At 41.0% G+C, this 21,455-nt stretch overlaps 1 protein-coding gene across 1 annotated transcript in view; it reads left to right on the forward strand.

Annotated features, from left to right (window-relative positions):
• LOC139411624 (protocadherin-15-like) overlaps nucleotides 1–21,455 on the forward strand; it is a 269,777-nt gene that overhangs the window by 45,162 nt on the left and 203,160 nt on the right. The window contains exons 2-4 of the mRNA XM_071158218.1: nucleotides 1,177–1,295; nucleotides 17,951–17,965; nucleotides 18,743–18,808. Of these exons, the coding sequence (XP_071014319.1) occupies nucleotides 1,205–1,295; nucleotides 17,951–17,965; nucleotides 18,743–18,808 (172 nt within the window). The 5' untranslated portion in view covers nucleotides 1,177–1,204. The remainder of the gene's footprint in view (nucleotides 1–1,176; nucleotides 1,296–17,950; nucleotides 17,966–18,742; nucleotides 18,809–21,455) is intronic.

Consider the following 21,455-nt stretch of genomic DNA (forward strand, 5'->3'; position numbering starts at 1 on the left):
ACAGTGGATGCTTATTCACACTTGGGCAGGGAATGTTAAAGCCATGTTCAATAACAATATAGGAGGTGTGATGAATTAAGATGTTTAATTCTGTCTTTCAGGCCATATGGTCAATAGAGCTATATTCCTGCTGCCATATATCTTCAAAGAGGATCAGCACAGTTTTGGAACACTCATTACTTTTTTGTAAGCCATTAGTGCAGTGCTCTACGATTAGATTATTGTTCACTTCTTAGATTATACTGTACCTCTATTATTGAACAATGACTTTGTTTTAAATTGTACTTTGAAATAAATGGAAATTATACTTTGTTGGAAATTGTACTTTGAGTTTGAAATGAAATGGTACTTTGTTTGAAATTGTACATTCTACTTTGTTTTGTGCTTGGTTGTATAATAAACTATTGGTACATTTGGTCATGATTGATTATTATTTCAATACAGTTTAAATAATGAATGTATTTGAATTAAAATTCCTGAAGAACCACCATTTGAGAGAACCATTGGAGAACCAAATCTACATAGAACCATCAATGCTTGCTTCAAAGGGTTGGATTATGGTTAGGACCAGGGTTAATTTATAAACATTTATGCTGTTTCCTTGTGTAACCAATAATGGATCTTTGTAGAACCTTTAATGCTGGATCCTTGTGAAACTAATAATGGATCTTTGTGAAACTAATAATGGATCTTTGGAGCTTTAGCATTTTTTTGTTTGTTGGTAGGGCTCTTTAAAGAACCATCCCATTTATGGTTCCTCAGTGATCCCAAAAAATGTCCAATATGGCATCGCTATCAAGAACCCTATTTGGTTCCAACTTGCACCTTTATTGTTGATGCATTTATTGTGTTGGGATAATGTGATGTCTACCCAATTCACACACGATAACGTACACACAGAATGTGAGCAACACGCACATGTGTCCCACAATGGCTCAGTAACAACCTTGGCTGTTCTGTACAATTTCTGTGCATGTGTGTCTGTCTTTGGTTGTCTGCCTGCGTGTGTGTGTAGCCTATGTACACGTGCGGTCGTAGCCTGTAATTTGAATGAGTATTAGGTACGTCCATTATGAGCAGTCTTAGCTAACAGGTGTGTGCTGGACAAGAACATCTGGGCTGAAATGTGTTATCTCTGGCCATTTAATGAAGTTTCCCTCTCTTCCTCCCGTCCAGGTGGGCAGGCAATAACATTTGACAGAAGATGCGACGGGGGCCATGTCTCTTCAGATGGCTGGGGATAAGCATGGCGCTCCTCTCTCTGACCACCTACAGCTGGGCCCAGAAAACAGAAGGTACAGTAGATGGACAGGCCTTAACGGGATGTGTGAAGTTGGGTATTGTGACAGCAAATCAATCAATTTCCATTGTAAAATTGACAATTAAGTGTCCATTCTATTCTATTATATAGAATATTATATGTGCTGAGTGAAAACATGCATACTGTTTAAGGTAGACCTTTTCACTGGAGTGTATGCCTGTGAGCTTTTTCGAAAAGCATAATAACAAAGAATCCAGAGATTGGCTGGTAAGATGAGGGGGTCAGGACAAATGGCCAGGACAAATTGTCTGAGTTAAGCCAGGGGGCCGAGGGAGAGCAGAGCGGTAGCTAATTACTTTCTTGGATGGATGTATAGATATTCTCTATGATACTTAATCACGGTGCACTCACAGTAAGCTCCCTAGTGTCAAGCCTTTCCCTCGTCATCAATATGACTCAAAAGGCATTATGTTAAATATTTATACATCCCTCATTACTGTCAGTACAGTTGAATTAGCTGGAGAAGAGGGTGCTCCTTGTAGTGTAATGTACTGTACAGTGAAAATATATACTTTGTAACACTCCATTCAAATGTTTCTGAGACGGTCAGTAAATTATGAACTGTAAAGTACAATAACTAAAGACATAACCATACTTGACTTCCCCAGTGTGATACTGTTTCTAACTTGTCCCAAAGATGTTTTATTTTATTTAACTAGGCAAGTCCGTTAAGAATAAATTCTCATTTACAATGATGACCTACTGGGAAACAGTGGGTTAACGGCCTTGTTCAGGAGCAGAACGACATATTTTTACCTTGTCAACTCAGGGATTCAAACCAGCAACCTTTCAGTTACTGGCCCAACACTCTAACCACTAGGCTACCTGCCGCCCCAGGATATGTCACTTTACTTCAAGAAGTGTCCTTATTTCCTTAATTTCTTCATTTCTCCCTCCCTCCCTCCCTCCCTCCCTCCCTCCCTCCCTCCCTCCCTCCCTTCCTTCCTTCCTTCCTTCCTTGCTACTGTATTACTAAAGTATTATAATTGTACAAAAATGGAATGGAGTGCCTCCTCAAGGTGAAAGCAAAGCATTGTGGGTTCCTTGTGGAAACTGTCTAGATGCATAAACAGCCAAGCATCTGCCGCTGTTGAGTGAGGAGAGTACTGACCTAAAATATCATAGTTTTTATTACCCCTGGAATATGGATTTATTTGTACCGTTTTACAGTTTCTGTAAAGTTAGTCTTCTTTTAATGCATGGCTTACCTTGGAGAAACCACTGAAGGTAATGCCTTTAAAGCTGCAATCTTTCACAGTTTTATAGAGTTTTGGCTGGCACTCACATCAGCTCATTAATTAGCTCCTGTCACCTTGGGGGGAAGTGAGTTCCTGCTTAAATAAGTCATTTTTTTTCAGAGCCTATGTGTGTCTGTGTGTGAGTGCATGTTGGAGTGTTTGTTTTGTCTGTATGCACTTAAGTGTGTTATGCGCATATGTGTTTGTGTGTGTGCAGTCGTAGCCTGTAATTTGAATGAGTGTTTGTATTACGTACGCCCATGTGTATGTTTGTGCTTTTCTTGCATCCACATGTTGAGCAGGCTTAGCAGAAGCCTAGTTGGCCTTCGCCTAAACAAACAAAAAATGTATCTTCTGACCACATTCAATCTCTGTGGGTAATTGAGTCTAGGCTGAGGTCTGACAATTTTACATATTTCCACTTGCCATTGTCAAGTATTTAACGTTTAATTTGATGTAACATAAAAGTTGATGGAAGAGTGTGGTTGCTAATGTTATTTTGAACTAGTGCTTTAGAACCGGTATCCTCAGTCAGAGTTGTTGCACTTAAACTTACATCTCTTATGTATCTACTCCATATGGATGTAAGTGACCAGACTGGCACATGATTATATATTTCCTGTACTTGTCCTCCTCGCCTTTGTGCCGTCTCTGTATTTATCTCACGGTACGGTGACCTGCTCCTGTATCAGTGGAGCTTCAGCCCACTGATTATAACTGGGGATGCAGCCTATAATTTGAACGAATACAGACGGGATAATTACACAGGGAGCAGGTAGGAATTAGAGGTAGTTAGAACAATCACAAGTGAGAGTTGATTGGATCACTGCGTGGAAACACGGACGCTTGTTGAAGCATGAGAGGGAACAGTGTCTGTTTACGAGAATGTGTGCATTCGAGTGTGTGTGTGTGTGTGTGTGTGTGTGTGTGTGTGTGTGTGTGTGTGTGTGTGTGTGTGTGTGTGTGTGTGTGTGTGTGTGTGTGTGTGTGTGTGTGTGTGTGCGTGAGTGTGTTCCCAACTGTGCATGTGCGTGCTTATTTTCTCAGTGTCACCTTGGTTTGAGCGGGCCTTCTTAGGCCATTTCCAACCATAAATCTCCCTGTCTATAGTCTCACTGTCTGTTTGTTGTCTGTCTGTCAGCATTCAAGGGTACAACTAGGTTGTTACAGTATACAAAAAACATGCAACAATAATTTCTATATCGAAACATGGAAATGACATGAAAACACCAATTAAAGATAAGAGAATAGGTATCGCATAGCTCTTTGTTTCTCTTTCCTGTTTTTTTTTCTTCTCCTCTTTCTACAGTATGTGTCCCATCCTCATGTTTCTTTCATCCTCTCTTTCCTAGAGCTCTTTCTTCACCTTCTCATCTCCACTTTGCCTCATATGCTTTAACTGTCTTACATCTCTGACAGTCAGTCTGAATACTGTGAGTCTGTCTGAACAGTGTGGCATGGCGCTATACAATGCAGTATTCCCATCATGCATATCCCCTGTCTGTCCATCCACTGTCTGTCTCTATGAGGATCAGCGATCAGCAGGCCCCATAGCTTAGGAAAGGATCATGAAAGGTCAAGCCTCAATCTGGATGACAACGCACAAACCTTTATCATACCTCTCTCTACCTCTCAATACAATCACTCAAAATCTCCTGATGTTTAGTGTGTGTGTGTGTGTGTGTGTGTGTGTGTGTGTGTGTGTGTGTGTGTACATGGACTTATTTCTGTGGTAATACACTGTACTAATGACAAGCGGCTATTATCTTTGAAGGGTTTCATCACTAGTATGTTTATTATGTCTCTCTTGAGGCTTTGATGGTTGCCCTGTTCTCATTAAATAATTGTGTGTGTATGTTGACAGCCATCCCAGCTAACCAAAATTGGTTCTGTGAAAGTTCTCAAAACATTAATTTGGTTGCAGCAAATGTTATCATAATACAAAAACTGTCCGGTTGTACTTATGATTATACAATGTTTGTACAAAACCTTTGCCTGATGTTGCAAGAACCTTTCCAGAACTTCACTCTCACATTTTGTTTCCGGCAGTATGTTTTAAAAACATTACTGGTACATTGTGTTATTTGATTACCTGGACAACTAAAGTTAGATAAATCCTTTACTAGAACTTAATAGGGAATCTTAGCGAATATTCTGGGAATATTAATGGTTTGCTGGGATGTGTCCTCTCTTCAGACTCCATCTAACCTTCTCTCTCATCCCCTTCCTCTCTCTCTCTCTCTCTCTCTCTCTCTCTCTCTCTCTCTCTCTCTCTCTCTCTCTCTCTCTCTCTCTCTCTCTCTCTCCCCTCCCTTGTCTCTGTCTGAAATTGTTTCTCTATTTTGGGGATTGTTTGATTAGAGGCCAGATGCGCAGACTCTGTCTAGCAGTAGCAGCCTCTAGCTGTGGGGGCAGTGGAGCGGCTGTGTGGATGTATGTTTTAATCTGGCAGCCAGCAGGCTGTAATCAGGCTCGGTGTGGCCCAGGAGGATGGGGTTTTGCTGGGCTTGGCTGAGCCTGAACTTGGCCTCTCCTGGAGCTCAACTGGTCCATGTGCAGGATCAACTCCGAGCAGTTCAATGGGAGTGTGATTGCAACACTCGAAGCAATGTCCTTTTTTAACATCGATCTAGCTTTTTTCCCTCAAGTGAAGGAGAATGGTTGTATATGATCTGAGCAATCCTCTCTGTAACTGTTTTCTAAACCCACCTGAGGACCTGTAAGGTAAAGAATCTGTCGATGTGCCCTTCAGCAAGGCACTTAACCCTAACGGCTGCTGTAAGTCACGCTGGATACGAGCGTCTGCTAAATGAGTAAAATGGAAATGTGGTATAAAAGGGTCAATCTGCAGTTAAAACAATAAAGCGGGAACCCCACCACTTCTTTGGTAAACAGCTATGGGATGGGGCTGGAGAAATGTAAACATTCTCAAATTCATATAAATTGAGGCAGGCAACACTGAACAATCGGTGAGAGCACCAGCTTTTCCGGTCGACTGTGTGATCACGCTCTCCGTAACCGATGTGAGTAAGACCTTTAATCCTTAAGAGTCTATTGATACACCTGTGCGCCGATCTACTGTGCCTTCAAAAAGTATTCATACCCATTGACTTATTCCACATTTTGTTGTTACAGTCCTAGTTCAAAATTGATTAAATATGTATTTTTCTCACCCATCTACTCACAATACCCCATAATGACAAAGTGAAAACATGTTTTTAGACATTTCTGTAAAATGTATTTAAAATGAAATCCAGAAATATCTAATTTACATAAGCATTCACACCCTTGAGTCAATACTTTGTAGGCTCTTCTTTCTTGGTAAGTCTTTCTGGGTAAGTCCCTAAGAGCTTTCCACACCTGGCTTGTACAGCATTTGCCCATTATTCTTTAAAAAAAAATCAGACTGTCAAATTGGTTGTTGGTGATTGCTAGACAATCATTTTAAGGTCTTGCCATAGATTTTCAAGTAGATTTAAGTCCATACTATAACTCGACCACTCGGGAACATTCACTGTCTTCTTGGTAAGCAACTCTAGTGTATGTTTGGCCTTGTGTTTTAGGTTATTGTCCTGCTGAAAGGTAAATTCATCTCCCAGTGTCTGGTGGAAAGCAGACTGAAACAGGTTTTCCTTTGGGATTTTAGCTGTGCTTAGCTATATCGTTTATTTTTTATCCTGAAAAACACCCCAGTCCTTAACGATGACAGGCATACTCATAACATAATGCAGCCACCACTATGCTTGAAAATTGAGTGGCTCTACCTGATGCTGTCTTTAGAGCTCACAGGGAATAAGGTGAGCGGTAGCTGCCTGAGTTACAGTGCATTCTGAAAATATTCAGACCCCTTAACTTTTCCACTTTTTTTTAGTTTCAGATTCTGTTATTTAAAAATTGATTAAAAAAATATAATTCTCAGCAATATACACACAATAACCCATCATGACAAAGCAAAAAAAGGTTTTTAGAAATTGTTGCAAATGTATTAAAAAAAATATCAAAATGAAATATCACATTTACATAAGTATTCAGACCCTTTACTTTGTGAAGCACCTTTAGCAGCGATTACATCCTCAAGCCTTCTTGGGTATGAAGCTACACGCTTGGCACACCTGTATTTGGGGAGTTTCTCCCATTCTTCTCTGCAGATCCTCTCAAGCTCTGTCAGGTTGGATGGGGAGCGTCGCTGCACAGCTATTTTCAGGTCTCTCCAGTTATGTTCGATCAGGTTCAAGCCTGGGCTATAGCTGGGCCACTCAAAGACATTCAGAGACTTGTCCCGAAGCCACTCCTGCATTATTTTGGCTGTGTGCTTAGGGTCGTTGTCCTATTGGAAGGTGAACCTTCGCCTAAGCGCTCTGGAGCAGGTTTTCTTCAAGGATCTCTCTGTACTTTGCTCCGCTCATCTTTCCCTCGATCCTAACAAACAACCCCAGAGCATGATGGTCTGAGTCCTTTAGGTGCCTTTTGGCAAACTCCAAACTCCAAATGTTATTTGTTTTGTCCACATGGTTAGCAGATGTTAATGCGAGTGTAGCGAAATGCTTGTTCTTCTTGTTCTGACAATGCAGTAATAACCAACGAGTAATCTAACCTAACAATTCCACAACAACTAACTTATACCCACAATGTAAAGGAATGAAAGAATATGTACATAAAAATATATGAATGAGTGATGGCACAGAACGGCATAGGCAATATGCAGTAGATGGTATCGAGTACAGTATATACATATGAGATGAGAAATGTAGGGTATGTAAAAATATAAAATTGGCATTGTTTAAAGTGGCTAATGATACATGTATTACATCAAGATGGCAAGATGCAGTAGATGGTATAGAGTACAGTGTATATACGTATACTTATGGAATTATTTGTAATATATTTGCACAAAAAAAGTAAACCTGTTTTTGCTTTGTCGTTATGGGGTATTGTGTGTTTAACAAATTACGGAAAAAGGGAAGGGGTCTGAATAATTTCTGAATGCACCATATATCTATCATGAATAAATCCAGCACTGCTATAGTGCAGTTTTGTTTTGACTGTTTTGTGGTTGCCATTGCCGTGACCTCCCTGTAACGCTTGTCGTTGCATGAAGAAGGAGTGGACCAAAGCGCAGCGTGCTACGTGTTCATGATCATTTATTTAAACTGAACCCTGAGACAAAATAACAAAATGGAACAAAACGAAACAGTTCTGTCTGGTGCAGACACAAAACAGAAAACAACTACCCACAAAACACAGGTGGGAAAAGGCTACCTAAGTATGGATCCCAATCAGAGACAACGATAGACAGCTGTCCCTGATTGAGAACCATACCCGGCCAAAACAAAGAAATACAAAACATAGAAAAATGAACATAGAATGCCCACCCAAATCACACCCTGAGCAAACCAAAATAGAGACATAAAAAGCTCTCTAAGGTCATTTTGAATGTTATATTGTTTTTGTTAATCTCTGAGCGATGTTCTATCGATTCCTGGGGTCATTTTATGTTTTTATGTGTATCTGATACTACTGCCGTTCAAGCAGGCAGAAATTCAACCATTGTGATATAGCTTAGCAATAAAGCTGCTCTCACTACACTGGAAGTTATTAGGAATCTGAATTTTAGATAGAAAAAAACATCTGTCATACAGTATATGTCAGATTTCAATACTGGCTGATGTCATAAAGGCTTCTCTTGAATGAACCATTGATCATATTTTTTGTGATATTCCTACCTCGAGAAATGTGCACGTTAAGAGGGTCCACCACATTTTTCCTATTTGTTTTCCTCTTCAGTCCAGGCTGCATTGCATGGTGCTGTTGCAAATGTCAAATTCCACTCGATCTGCAGGTTGAACATGGTGAAATTGTTGACTCCTAAATTGATAGTGTAGTTTGTTTAGTGCAGTTTGTTTACAGTTAACTAACTACTTCACATGCTGATATTGACTTTGGTATTATTGTGTGTAGCTACGTTTGCTAGATAACTACCTGGCTAGCTGGCCAGCCCACAGAGAGAGCATTGCATTGTGGGTTTTGTAGTTGACTTGAGCTGCAACAGATTTCCACAACGATATTCACATTTGCCACCAACCTTATTATGATGACAAAATGAAACATTTGTTCACCCAAAAATATTTTTCTCACATATAAGTGTAACTTAACACTGCAAATTATAGGAATGAATGGTTTTGGGTAGATTTTTCCTTTAACTGGCAATGGGTAGCGTTGAACAAATGCCTTCCCTGTCACTCTCAGCTCTTCACCAGCCAGCTATTGCTGGCCCCAGACCAGGGTTCCCTGCTGCCCTTCTGGATGCCACTCTATGCAAGCAGATTACACTAAGCCCCCTGGGAAATTAAGAAGTCCCTGTTCAGTTCAGTCTTCAGTCCCTCATCTAGGCATCATGCCTGCCACAACAGGGATTGGCAGGGCCATAAATGTAACCTTTGACCTTGGAGTGTTTTAAGCTGATGACGATGATCAGTGACACTGCGGTAGGGCAATCTTCCAATCTTCTCACTGCTTGGAAAGGTGAGGTAAGGCGAGGGATCTGGATTGGTTCAAGATTCCTCAGCTCTCGCCTTGAGAGAGAGAGGTGACATTGGAAAGGGACTCTCAGACAATTGCTCTCCGTCATCAAGGCTTAATATTTATTTAAAGGGCAGTAGTATTTATGAGTGCATAAGGAGGTATTAAAGGTTTTATGAGATGAAGGACCTGGTGTGAAACTGCCTGGAAGAAAGCCATTCATCTACAGGAGTAGTGTTCTCTCCTTTCATTCTCTGTGTCTGATGGGAAGAGACTGTCTGTGGCTGGAGAAGAATGTCTTAGTTATTCTGATAATATCAATATGGATTGGATTGTGTTTATGCATGCATTACTAGTTAGTTGTGAGACGATGGGTTATTATGGGAACAACTCCCATCAAATAATTATGAACAAACTGAATTCCCCATCAGCTAAAATGTGTTTTAAGAACTTTGAGTGAGCCGTGGCTATTTGATTTAGTTACTTTTTTCAGATGAAGTTGTGAAAATGCAGAGGGCACTGATTTCATAGGCAGCTAAAAAAAACATTCTGAAAATAAAATGTCAGTGGGCAGCATTATCTCAGTGGTGCCTTGTCTGAGTGCTCTGGTAATTCAGTGCTGATTGAAATGTCCTGTAAAGAATTAAGGCACTGTCTATTTCTGTAAGCCTGCTTCTTCTGAAAATACCTTGAAATATTTTGCAGCTTTTATATCCCAGTCATGGAACAAAGTAAGATCTTGCACAAAAACAACCACATCACATCTAAAACAGGTTAGTTGTGCCTCCGTCCATCTCTGAGCCCAGTTCTTTTGAGAGGAAAAACGATAAACATTTATTAATTGAAGTTTTGTAGCTTAAGGGGGAATCGGCATGTTGATTAGTGCAGGATATTATCTCCTCAAATGAAAGCAAATTACCCCGAGGTTCTAATTAGAATATTTAGATTGTCCTTGGACTAAGCTCCTGGAGTGTATAGTGCCTTGATTACCAATTACTGATGGAATACTGTGTCTTTAACATTTTCTGTTTTTCCTCCTATACTTCGACTAATTTGACTGTGAACAAAAGAGATATATCCATTAAAGCAATGTTCCCCTCTCTATGGTTTGTGAGATGGCTAATTAAACATTAGTCTAGATGCTTCGGTGCTCGTTGATCTGCTTTGGTAATCCTAATTGTGGATAGACGTTTGTTGTTGAATGAATTATTATTAGATGTCTATTTCACTAATGCTATGCATTGTCTGGAGGTACCAACTGTAGATCGAGTTACTGCAGTGCTTGTTGATCAGGTTGGTGTCCCTTCCTTCTGGGCCGTCAGAAACCCATCTATACACAATACCCCATAATGACGAAGAGAAAACATGTTTTTAGAAATTTTAGCAAATGTATTGAAAAATGAATACAGAAATATCTCATTCACATAATTATTCACACCCCTGAGTCAATACATGTTATAATCACCTTTGGCAGAAATGATAGCTGTGAGTCTTTCTGGGTAAGTCTCTAAGAGATTTGCACACCTGGTTTGTAAAACATTTGCGCGTTATTTTCTTAATTCTTCAAGCTCTGTCAAGTTGGTTGTTGATTATTGCTTAAACAGACATTTTCATGTCCTGCGATAGATTTTCAAGTCAATTTAAGTCAAAAATGTAACTAGGCCACTCAACAACATTCAACGTCATCTTGGTAAGCAACTCCAGTATATATTTGGCCTTGTGTTTTAGGTTATTGCCCTGCTGAATGGTAAAGTTGTCTCCCGGTGTCAGACGTGTGCGTACTTGTGGTGAAGTCAGCTGCAGGAGAGCAGAGCATTGTGAACAGGCACACACTTTATTACGGCAGGAGAGATATACAGATGGGCGCAGCTGCGTCAAAAACCTCCTTAAGCCAACAAGGCAAAGTGTATAGCGCGCACAAATATCACACAACATAACTGTATAGCAATACAAATAAGCTTAGTGAAAACACATGGAAAATAACAAAAGCTTAGCCTAGTGCGTACAACATGTAACACACAAATAGTTTCACACAAAGACATGAGGGGGAACAGAGGAATAAATACATGTAGGGTGATTGGGGAAACCAGGTGTGAATGGAACAAGACAAAACCAATGGAAAATTGAAGAATGAAGCGGCGATGGCTAGAAAGCCGGTGACGTCGACCCCCAAACGCCGCCCGAACAAGGAGAGGAGCTGACTTGACGGAAGTTGTGACACCCAGTGTCTGTTGGAAAGCAGACTGAACCAGGATTTACTCTAGGTTTTTGCCTACGCTTACCTCTATTCCATTTATTTTTATCCCCCCAAGAAACTCCCTTGCCGATGACAAGCATACCCATAACATGATGCAGCCACGACCATGCTTGAAAATATGAAGAGTGATACACTCTGTATCAATGTGTTCTTATATTTGCCCCAAACATAAAGTTTTGTATTAAGGAAATAGTGTTAATTTCTTTGCCACATTTTTAGCAGTTTTACAGTGCCTTATTGTAAACAGGATGTGTGTTTTTGAATATTTGTGTTCCCTACAGTCTTCCTTCTTTTCACTCTGCCACTTAGGTAAAGTGGAGAAACTACAATGTTGTTGATCCGTCCTCAGTTTTCTCCTATTACAGCCATTCAACTCTGTAACTATTTTAGTCACAATTGGCCTGATGGTGAAATCCCTGAGCGGTTTATTTCCTCTCCGGTAACCGAGTTAGGAAGGATGCCTGTATCTCTGTAGTGACTTATCCACAGTGTAATTAATAGCTTAACAATGCTCAAAGGGATATTGAATGTATTGTTTTTTTCCATCTACCAATAGGTTCCCTTTGCGAGGCATTGGAAAACCTCCCTGGTGTTTGTGGTTGAATCTATGTTTGAAATTCACTGCTCGACTGAGGGACCTTACAGATAATTGTATATGTGGGGTACAGAGATGAGGTAGTCATTCAAAAATCATGTTAAACACCGTTATAGCACACAAAGGGAGTCCATGCAACTTATTATGTGACTTTGTTAAGCACATTTTTACTCCTGAACTTGTTTAGGCTTGCCATAACAAAGGGGTTGAATATTTGCTTATTTTATTTATTTTTAAATGTTTTATTTCACCTTTATTTAACCAGGTAGGCTAGTTGAGAACAAGTTCTCATTTACAACTGCAACCTGGCCATGATAAAGCAAAGCAGTTCGACACACAACAACACAGAGTTACACATGGAATAAACAAACATACAGTCAATAATATAGTAACAAAAATACTTACATTTCAGCATTTCGTTTTAATTCATTTGTAAAAGTTTCTCAAAACATACTTACTTTATTTAACCCTTAATTTACCAGGCAAGTTGACTGAGAACACATTCTCATTTACAGCAATGACCCGGGGAATAGTTACAGGGATGAATGAGCCAATTAGAATCTGGGGATGATGAGGTGGCCATGATGTTATGAGGGACAGATTGGATATTTAGGAAGACTTCACCTTACACAGGGCAATGTCCCCAATCACTGCCCTGGGGTATTGAGATATTGTTTTCAGACCAGAGGAAAGAGTGCCTCCTACTGGCCCTCCAACACCACTTAAAGCAGCATCTGGTCTCCCTTCCAGGGACCAACTAAGTCCAAACCTGCTTAGGTATGCTGCTGGCCAATTCCACTTCGACATTATGGGGCATTGTGTGTATGCCAGTGACACAAAATCTCAATGTAATCTATTTTAAATTCAGGCTGTAACACAACAAAATGTGGAAAAAGTAAAGGGGTGCGAATACTTTCTGAAGACACTGTATGTGATCCTAATTGTGGAAAGACCATGATGTTGAGATCATTGTTCCTGAAAGATGTCCTTCTTGTTCTTAAAGTATGTCCCTCTATTTCAGACAATTGTAACCTAATGCTTTTTTCCTGGTTATTGCATGATTGTCTCAAGTATAGGCTACATTTCCCATGCATCTACCACTAAGTGGCTTCACTCTCAGGATCGCTCCAAGCTACACTGGAGGTGCATCAATGTGATGTTCAGCATAGCCCTGTAAATACCTTTGGTGACATTGAATTGGACATGCAGTCCTGGTAGATACCCAGGCCTCTGGTTACAGAGATACTGATGATCTGTAAAGAGTGTCAAGTCATCAGAGTATCATGTTACCCATGACACACCATGCTGTCGCACCCTCACGCTCAGTCTACTTAGGACTGTTGGGGACTCATTTTGACCCTTTTCTCTCTCAGCTATAGTGTCTTGCTGCAGAATATACAGTATATCTTTACTAAGCACATGTGGGCTCAATCTTCTCAGAAAAGGAATCCAAATCTGTTGATTGAATTGGTTGTTGACCCTTATTGCAGTTTGGTTTTAGTTCTCTGTACGTTTTTCCCTCCTGTAGAATAGTTAAACGTATGTTCCAAGCTAGCCTCCACTCCCCCTGATATTCTCTGTTTGTATTGATTTTCACTTGTACATCATTCTCTATACACTTGGTCCAACACTCCTGATTGTGTGTGTGTGTGTGTGTGTGTGTGTGTGTGTGTGTGTGTGTGTGTGTGTGTGTGTGTGTGTGTGTGTGTGCGCACGGAGGGGGGGAGCAAGAGAGGTATATGTCCTCCCATCTCCCTCTGCCATTCCTCTTTCTCTGTCCTTCCCTCTGGTGTGTCTGCCCCCACCTGCCTTTCGTTGTATCTCTCTATGTCTTATTTTTCTCACTGTCTTACACGTCGATTCAGAGCATCCCAAACATGTTCAATGGGTGACATGTCTGGTGAGTATGCGGGCCATGGAAGAACTGGGACATTTTCAGCTTCCAGAAATTGTGTACAGATCCTTGCGACATGGGGACATGCATTTTCATGTTGAAACATGAGGTGATGGCAGCGGCTGAATGGCACGGCAATGGGCCTCAGGATCTCTTCACGGTACCTCTGTGCATTCAAATTGTCATTGGTAAAATGCAATTGTGTTTATTGTCCATAGCTTATGCTTGCCCATACCCATACCCCAACACCACCGTGGGGGACTCTGATCACAACGTTGACATCAGGAAACCACTCGCCCATATGACGCCATACACGCTGTCTGCCATGTGCCCGGTACAGTTGAACCCAAGATTCATCCGTGAAAGCACACTTCTCCAGCGTGCCAATGGCCATCGAAGGTGAGCATTTGCCCACTGATGTCGGTTACGACGTCGAACTAAGTCAGGTCAAGACCCTGGTGAGAACGACAAGCATGCAGATGAGCTTCCCTGAGACGGTTTCTGACTGTTTGTGCAGTCATTCTTTGGTTGTACAAACCCACAGTTTCATCAGCTATCCGGGTGACTGGTTTCAGATGGTCCCGCAGTTGAAGAAGCTGGATGTTGAGGTCCTTGGCTGGTGTGGTTACAAGTGGTCTGGCTGTTTAGACTTACTGACAAATTCTATAAAACAACATTGGAGGCAGCTTATGGTAGAGAAAGGAACATTAAATTGTATGTCAACAGCTCTGGTGAACATTCCTGCAGTCAGCTTACCAATTGCACGCTCCCTTCAAAACATGAGACATCTGTGACATTGTGTTGTGCACATTTCAGAGTGGCCTTTTCTGTCAAGGTGCACCTGTGTAATGCTGTTTAATCAGCTACTTGATATGCCACACCTGTCAGGTGGATTATCTTGGAAAAATAGAAATGCTCACTAACAGGGATGTAAACACATTTGTGCACAAAATTTGCGAGAAATAAGCTTTTTGTGCATGTGGAACATTTAAGTGATATTTTATTTCAGCTCATGAAACATGGGAGCAACACTTTACATATTGTCCAGTATATTACGACAAGCAGTGGTGTAAAGTACTAAAGTAAAAATACTTTAAAGTACTACTTAAGTAGTTTTTTTTCTGTACTTTACTTTACTATTTATATTTTTGACTACTTTTACTTTTCACTACATTTTTTAAAAGAAAATTACCCCATACAATTTCCCTGACACACAAAATTACTAGTTACATTTTTAAATGCTTAGCAGGACAGCAATAGGGTCCAATTCACACACTTATCAAGAGAACATCCATAAAAAAAATATATATATACTGTGTATAAATTGATCCCATCTGGTTTAGTTAATATAAGGAATTTTAAATGATTTATACTTTTACTTTTGATACTTAAGTATATTTGAGCAATTACATTTACTTTTGACACTTAAGTTTATTTAAAACCAAATACTTTTACTCTCGTAATATTTTTCTGGGTGACTTTCACTTTTACTTGAGTCATTTTCTATTACGTATCTTTACTTTTACTAAAGTATGACAATTGCGTAGTTTTTCCACCACTGGCGACAATCTATGTGTTCTTCCAAATATGTTCACTTTCCTGCTTACTGGCTGCACAATGCACTCCTTATGTTTTTGGCTCTTGTACCCCTTTCCCTATTTGACCAAGTTAACTCGATGCATACCGCCTGACTTCACAATTGAGCTTTTTAGGATTTGCCCTGGCCTGCCAGATATGTCGATACATCTATAAGCAGCTTTGCCGTGGTGTGTGTATATGCCTATACCAACTTCAACAGTAGGCTTCATTAGCAAGCTGAGGAACGTTACAGCCTATGGCATTTAGGAATTTCAGCATGACTAAGCTATGTTTACTATGAATACAGAATTCCAGGGGTGGGACAGTGATCGGAACCATCTCTGATATTCTCTTCTAACTCTGGGACGCCACACGAGAGGGAAGAGTCCCAGACGAAGAATGTCAGAAAACAAACACACAAACACCCTGGAACAAATGTAACCACCAGATGAAATATGGTGTTCTCTTTTCTCTTTGGCTTTGTAGTCAACATGTGTCTCTTGACTGTGCTGACTTTAAAGCTGATGTGGTTATTGTGTGTGTGTGAGTGTGTGTGTGTGTGTGTGTGTGTGTGTGTGTGTCTTGCTGCCCTTCTGCTGCAGTGTGTGCTCTAATCTCAACAGGGGACCATTAACAGAGCAATACAAGCCATTGTTCTTCCTCCCTGCTGGAGAATATTCTTCTCAAAGCAGGCATTTGACATTACTACACACACACACACACACACACACACACACACACACACACACACACAGAGAGATGCAATAAAACCAACCGACTCCTTGGGATCCTAAGGTCTTGCTAAAGGTCTCATTTTAAGAGACATTCTGCACACACACATAGTTACACACATACACCTACACACACATACACACACACCCTCATACACGCCTAAACATACTCCCACTCTCCCTTTCTCTCCACATATTTGCTCAGAGCTGATGAGCATACTCATTTTCATGTGCTGTGTTGTGTATGCCTCAGATTGGTAGGTCGGACCACTTTCTATTTTTGTCTGAATCAAAGGAAATGTAGATCTCTCTGTTTCTCCAGCAGATGCATTCATTAATCTAATTGCTGTGAAATTGTAGGAAATCTGAACTCCTATATCAGAGCCCATACTCCTACTCCTAACAGATTAGCTGTGCAGTTACAAAATGACTGAAATGAGATGAGCGGTGTGCCACCTTACTGATGAATTAAACCTCTGAATTAATACACACATAGACAGCATACATATGAATGCTTTTTCTCTGTCGCATTTCAAATGAATGTGCATCCACCTGAAGTCAAAAATGGACACAAACTGGATGTAATGAATACACAATTTCATGAAACAACTGAACTTTCAAATATTGTGGCACCCCTTATTGCCATTGAATCCCTAATTATCATGCGTAGCTGTGCTAGAGAAAAAAAACAAATGGATATAACAGCGAATTCAAGCCTGCAGTTGTATTACTGATTCATGTGCACTTTTAAACCTTCACATTACTGGAAGGGCTCGTGGCCATGAATATTTGATGGAAAAACGATCGGCCCGTTCGCACCTAGCGACAGGTGTTTAGTTGCGTAAGAGGAGTTAAGCAACAGACTGCCATTGAGGAACCTTAGAGGGGCCTATTTTCTCTGTCCCTCTCTGATGACACACAGACGTATTGTAAGGAGACACCTGGGCTGGACAACAGATCACATGTGTTCCTCAACATGCCGTAGACAGGGACACTAGTTGCTGAATGAGTTATAGTGAGAGTCAACTTGTTCTCCATGTTCAGTAAACATTCTCTTTGAACCTGGTCTCTCAGCATCTCTAAGAATGTCACTGCTGATGTCAGTAAGGTACATACTGTCGGTTCATGGACATGGGCCATAATATGTGCCTTTTATAAAGTGTGCCATTATGTAATTATGTGGGAAATTCCTTTCTTGGGTGCCAGTAAGGTGCATAGGTTCGTCATATGTGTCTCTAAACAGTGTGCTATCAAGTAATTAAGTGGGAAATGATTTTCTTGGAGAAAGACAGTACAGTACCATCTAAGTATTGCTAACGTCAGTAAGGTATAGCTTGAGGAAATTATGCTTGGTTATTGTTTCTGTATGTATGTATGTATGTATGTATGTGCATGCCTCTGAAGAGTTCACTTAAGTAATTATGTTCAAAACAAACACTTATCATGAGTTTTTAAGTCAGAAAATGTATGCAACAATTTAAGATGGCCCCTTTAAGTAATATATGGTAATATATGTAATCATTTCCAAACTACAAGAAAAAAGGCTAACTATGTTGTGGTGGATGTATCTTGTTTCCTACTCCCAAGCCAAATGAAGTCCATCTAAATATTGCTTAAATTGAGATCTAGTGTCTTTTATAGAGATGTTATTTTGATTCACTGACTCTCTATTCCTTCACTCCCCCCTTTCCTCTCCTGTTTTTATCTCTCTCTCTCCTCTAACATCAAACCTCTCCTCCAAACCATCATGCTATTCTTTTCTCCCATGATTCTTTTCTGCTTTCCTTCTATGGCACCATTAACCCTGACCTCTAAAGACTGGCAGTATGAGGGTAAGAGGGTAGACCTTCACTTTTCCTCTCTCTCGCTCTCCCTTTCTCTCGGCATTAAGTGTATATTGACTCTCAACTAGGGTTGCAAAGCTACCGGTAATTTAACAAAGCTAATAAACAGTTTACCTATGTCAATCTATGGTAACTTTGGTAATTTATACTTGAATAACAAAAAAATATGTATATATTAAACATCAATGGTATTCACTAATTTGATGGTTTATGTTTAGGATAATGTCATTCTTTGTCATTGTATTTTTTTAATCATCTTATTTTATATATTTTTATTTGTGATAAGGCCACACAGAGGGCCAGAGATAATTACAGACCAAAAAGGACACTAAATGTCTTGTTGTTAATTATATAAAATCATTGACTACCAAAATTCTGGTAGTTTACTGGCAAACGTTTTTCAGTAATATACCCTACCTTTGCAATCCTTCTCAATACCTTTCTCCTGTCTTTCTCTGTCATACAGTCATCACTGAAGCGCAATTCTCTCTTTGTACTCTGAGTAGTTCCCATCTGTGCATCTCCCGTACTGGACACTGTGCTCGTGTTGTCCCCCACATGGTTGTCATATATTGTCATCATGTATTATAGTGAATTGGTCATCACTATGCTTTTGTGTCAGTGTCGTTCAACCCATCAATGTTCTTCAACAGTCAGAGAAATGATGCAACCATTCTTAATCAGTTATGACAATTTATGTCAGCGTATAACATAAGGCTCTTTGTGGTGTTAATGTGTTTTATTGCATTCTCTCTCCGCATACAGAATGTAAACTGTCTCGGTCAGGCCCCCCTGCTACCATCGTGACCATCGATGAAGAGAGCCCCAATGGTATGTACTTCCTTTATGTTTTCTCTGTACAGTACCTGCTGCTCAATATAGACCATAACATACATTACAACACAGAGTTGAAGTACCGGTACTTGGATTTCTAAGTTAAGAGTCGACTGGTATGCTACTGGGTGGCCAATCAAACCTCTACCCAAGATCCCAGGCTAGGAACCTTTGTGCTCCTGTTGAGAACACATCTAGCTTAAAGACTTCAGTTACCTGTAGCACTATACTTTCTATTTACCTAATTAGTTCGATGAAAATCAACTTGTTGCAGGCACTTGTTATTGTGTACTATGTGTGTGTGTGTGTGTTTGTGTGTGTGTTGGCCTCCCCAGGCAGGGGACGTGTGTGCTTGGTACAGATGGTGTTTGTCGTGGTGGTGCGGTGTGGGGCTCCATTAGTGTATAGACCGCTCCCAACCGAGGACTGTACGGCTATGCATGGCTGTGTGCAACTGGTGACGGCTACAGCTCTGAGTGTGTTCAAGGACTCAGGGATGTCGCTAAACAGATGTGCACCAGTTGTTGGGGTCAAGTGTGCCGAAATCCTTCTCCAGTTTCCTCATTATTATCTTCCTCCACCTTTCGCCTCTCTTCCTCCTCCTCCTCCTCCTCCTCCTCCTCCACTGCTAATATAGTTTTTGCTGGTGAGGTGAGATGTTGCACCGTGCAGATTCATTTTATGTGTTTTTTTTCAACTGGTAAAAGGAATGTGGTTGAGAGTGAAGTAACTTACAGCTGAGAAACAGGTGGACCTGCCTCAAAGTGGCTCCCTGCAGGAATAAGCTCTGCAGGTTAACAACATTTAATGAGCAGTTTTCAGTGAGCATGCTTTTCTGGGTCTGTTTATACAGTCAGTTTATTATTTCACACGCGCTTCACTGGGCTGTCACATCATACTGGAGTTGCCTCTCACAGGTGTGTGTGTGAGCGCACGAGCTCGACTCCATTTGCCTGTGCTCGTGCATCTCTTTTTCTGCTTTGCTGTTGTTTTGTTCTGGGTATGATTTATCGAAATTGAGAGCTGTGGTTTTTCAGTTCTGGGTGGACAAACCGCTCAACAACCAGACCCTTATAATGGATGTCACAATGTCCTTCCCAGCCCTACCTCTCCATACATGTCCTTCCCAGCCCTACCTCTCCATACACGTCCTTCCCAGCCCTACCTCTCCATACACGTCCTTCCCAGCCCTACCTCTCATACATGTCCTTCCCAGCCTTAACTCTCCATACATGTCCTTCCCAGCCCTACCTCTCCATACACGTCCTTCCCAGCCCTACCTCTCCATACATGTCCTTCCCAGCCCTAACTCTCCATACATGTCCTACCCAGCCCTACCTCTCTATACATGTCCTTCTCAGCCCTACCTCTCCATACATGTCCTTCCCAGTCCTACCTCTCTATACATGTCCTTCTCAGCCCTACCTCTCCATACATGTCCTTCCCAGCCCTACCTCTCCATACATGTCCTTCCCAGCCCTACCTCTCCATACACGTCCTTCCCAGCCCGACCTCTCCATACATGTCCTTCCCAGCCCGACCTCTCCATACATGTCCTTCCCAGCCCTACCTCTCCATACATGTCCTTCCCAGCCCTACCTCTCCATACATGTCCTTCCCAGCCCTACCTCTCCATACATGTCCTTCCCAGCCCTACCTCTCCATACATGTCCTTCCCAGCCCTACCTCTCCATACATGTCCTTCCCAGCCCGACCTCTCCATATGTGTTACTGTGATATGGCCATGATGGGTTGTCTAGGGAATGTGTTAGACTGCCATGCATTCCCTTTTACAGTGCCTTGCGAAAGTATTCGGCCCCCTTGAACTTTGCGACCTTTTGCCACATTTCAGGCTTCAAACATAAAGATATAAAACTATATTTTTTGTGAAGAATCAACAACAAGTGGGACACAATCATGAAGTGGAACGACATTTATTGGATATTTCAAACTTTTTTAACAAATCAATAACTGAAAAATTGGGCGTGCAAAATTATTCAGCCCCTTTACTTTCAGTGCAGCAAACTCTCTCCAGAAGTTCAGTGAGGATCTCTGAATGATCCAATGTTGACCTAAATGACTAATGATGATAAATACAATCCACCTGTGTGTAATCAAGTCTCCGTATAAATGCACCTGCACTGTGATAGTCTCAGAGGTCCGTTAAAAGCGCAGAGAGCATCATGAAGAACAAGGAACACACCAGGCAGGTCCGAGATACTGTTGTGAAGAAGTTTAAAGCCGGATTTGGATACAAAAAGATTTCCCAAGCTTTAAACATCCCAAGGAGCACTGTGCAAGCGATAATATTGAAATGGAAGGAGTATCAGACCACTGCAAATCTACCAAGACCTGGCCGTCCCTCTAACCTTTCAGCTCATACAAGGAGAAGACTGATCAGCGATGCAGCCAAGAGGCCCATGATCACTCTGGATGAACTGCAGAGATCTACAGCTGAGGTGGGAGACTCTGTCCATAGGACAACAATCAGTCGTATATTGCACAAATCTGGCCTTTATGGAAGAGTGGCAAGAAGAAAGCCATTTCTTAAAGATATCCATAAAAAGTGTTGTTTAAAGTTTGCCACAAGCCACCTGGGAGAACCACCAAACATGTGGAAGAAGGTGCTCTGGTCAGATGAAAC

This window comes from Oncorhynchus clarkii, chromosome 1, assembly GCF_045791955.1.
Source record: "Oncorhynchus clarkii lewisi isolate Uvic-CL-2024 chromosome 1, UVic_Ocla_1.0, whole genome shotgun sequence".
NCBI classification, from domain to species: domain Eukaryota; kingdom Metazoa; phylum Chordata; class Actinopteri; order Salmoniformes; family Salmonidae; genus Oncorhynchus; species Oncorhynchus clarkii.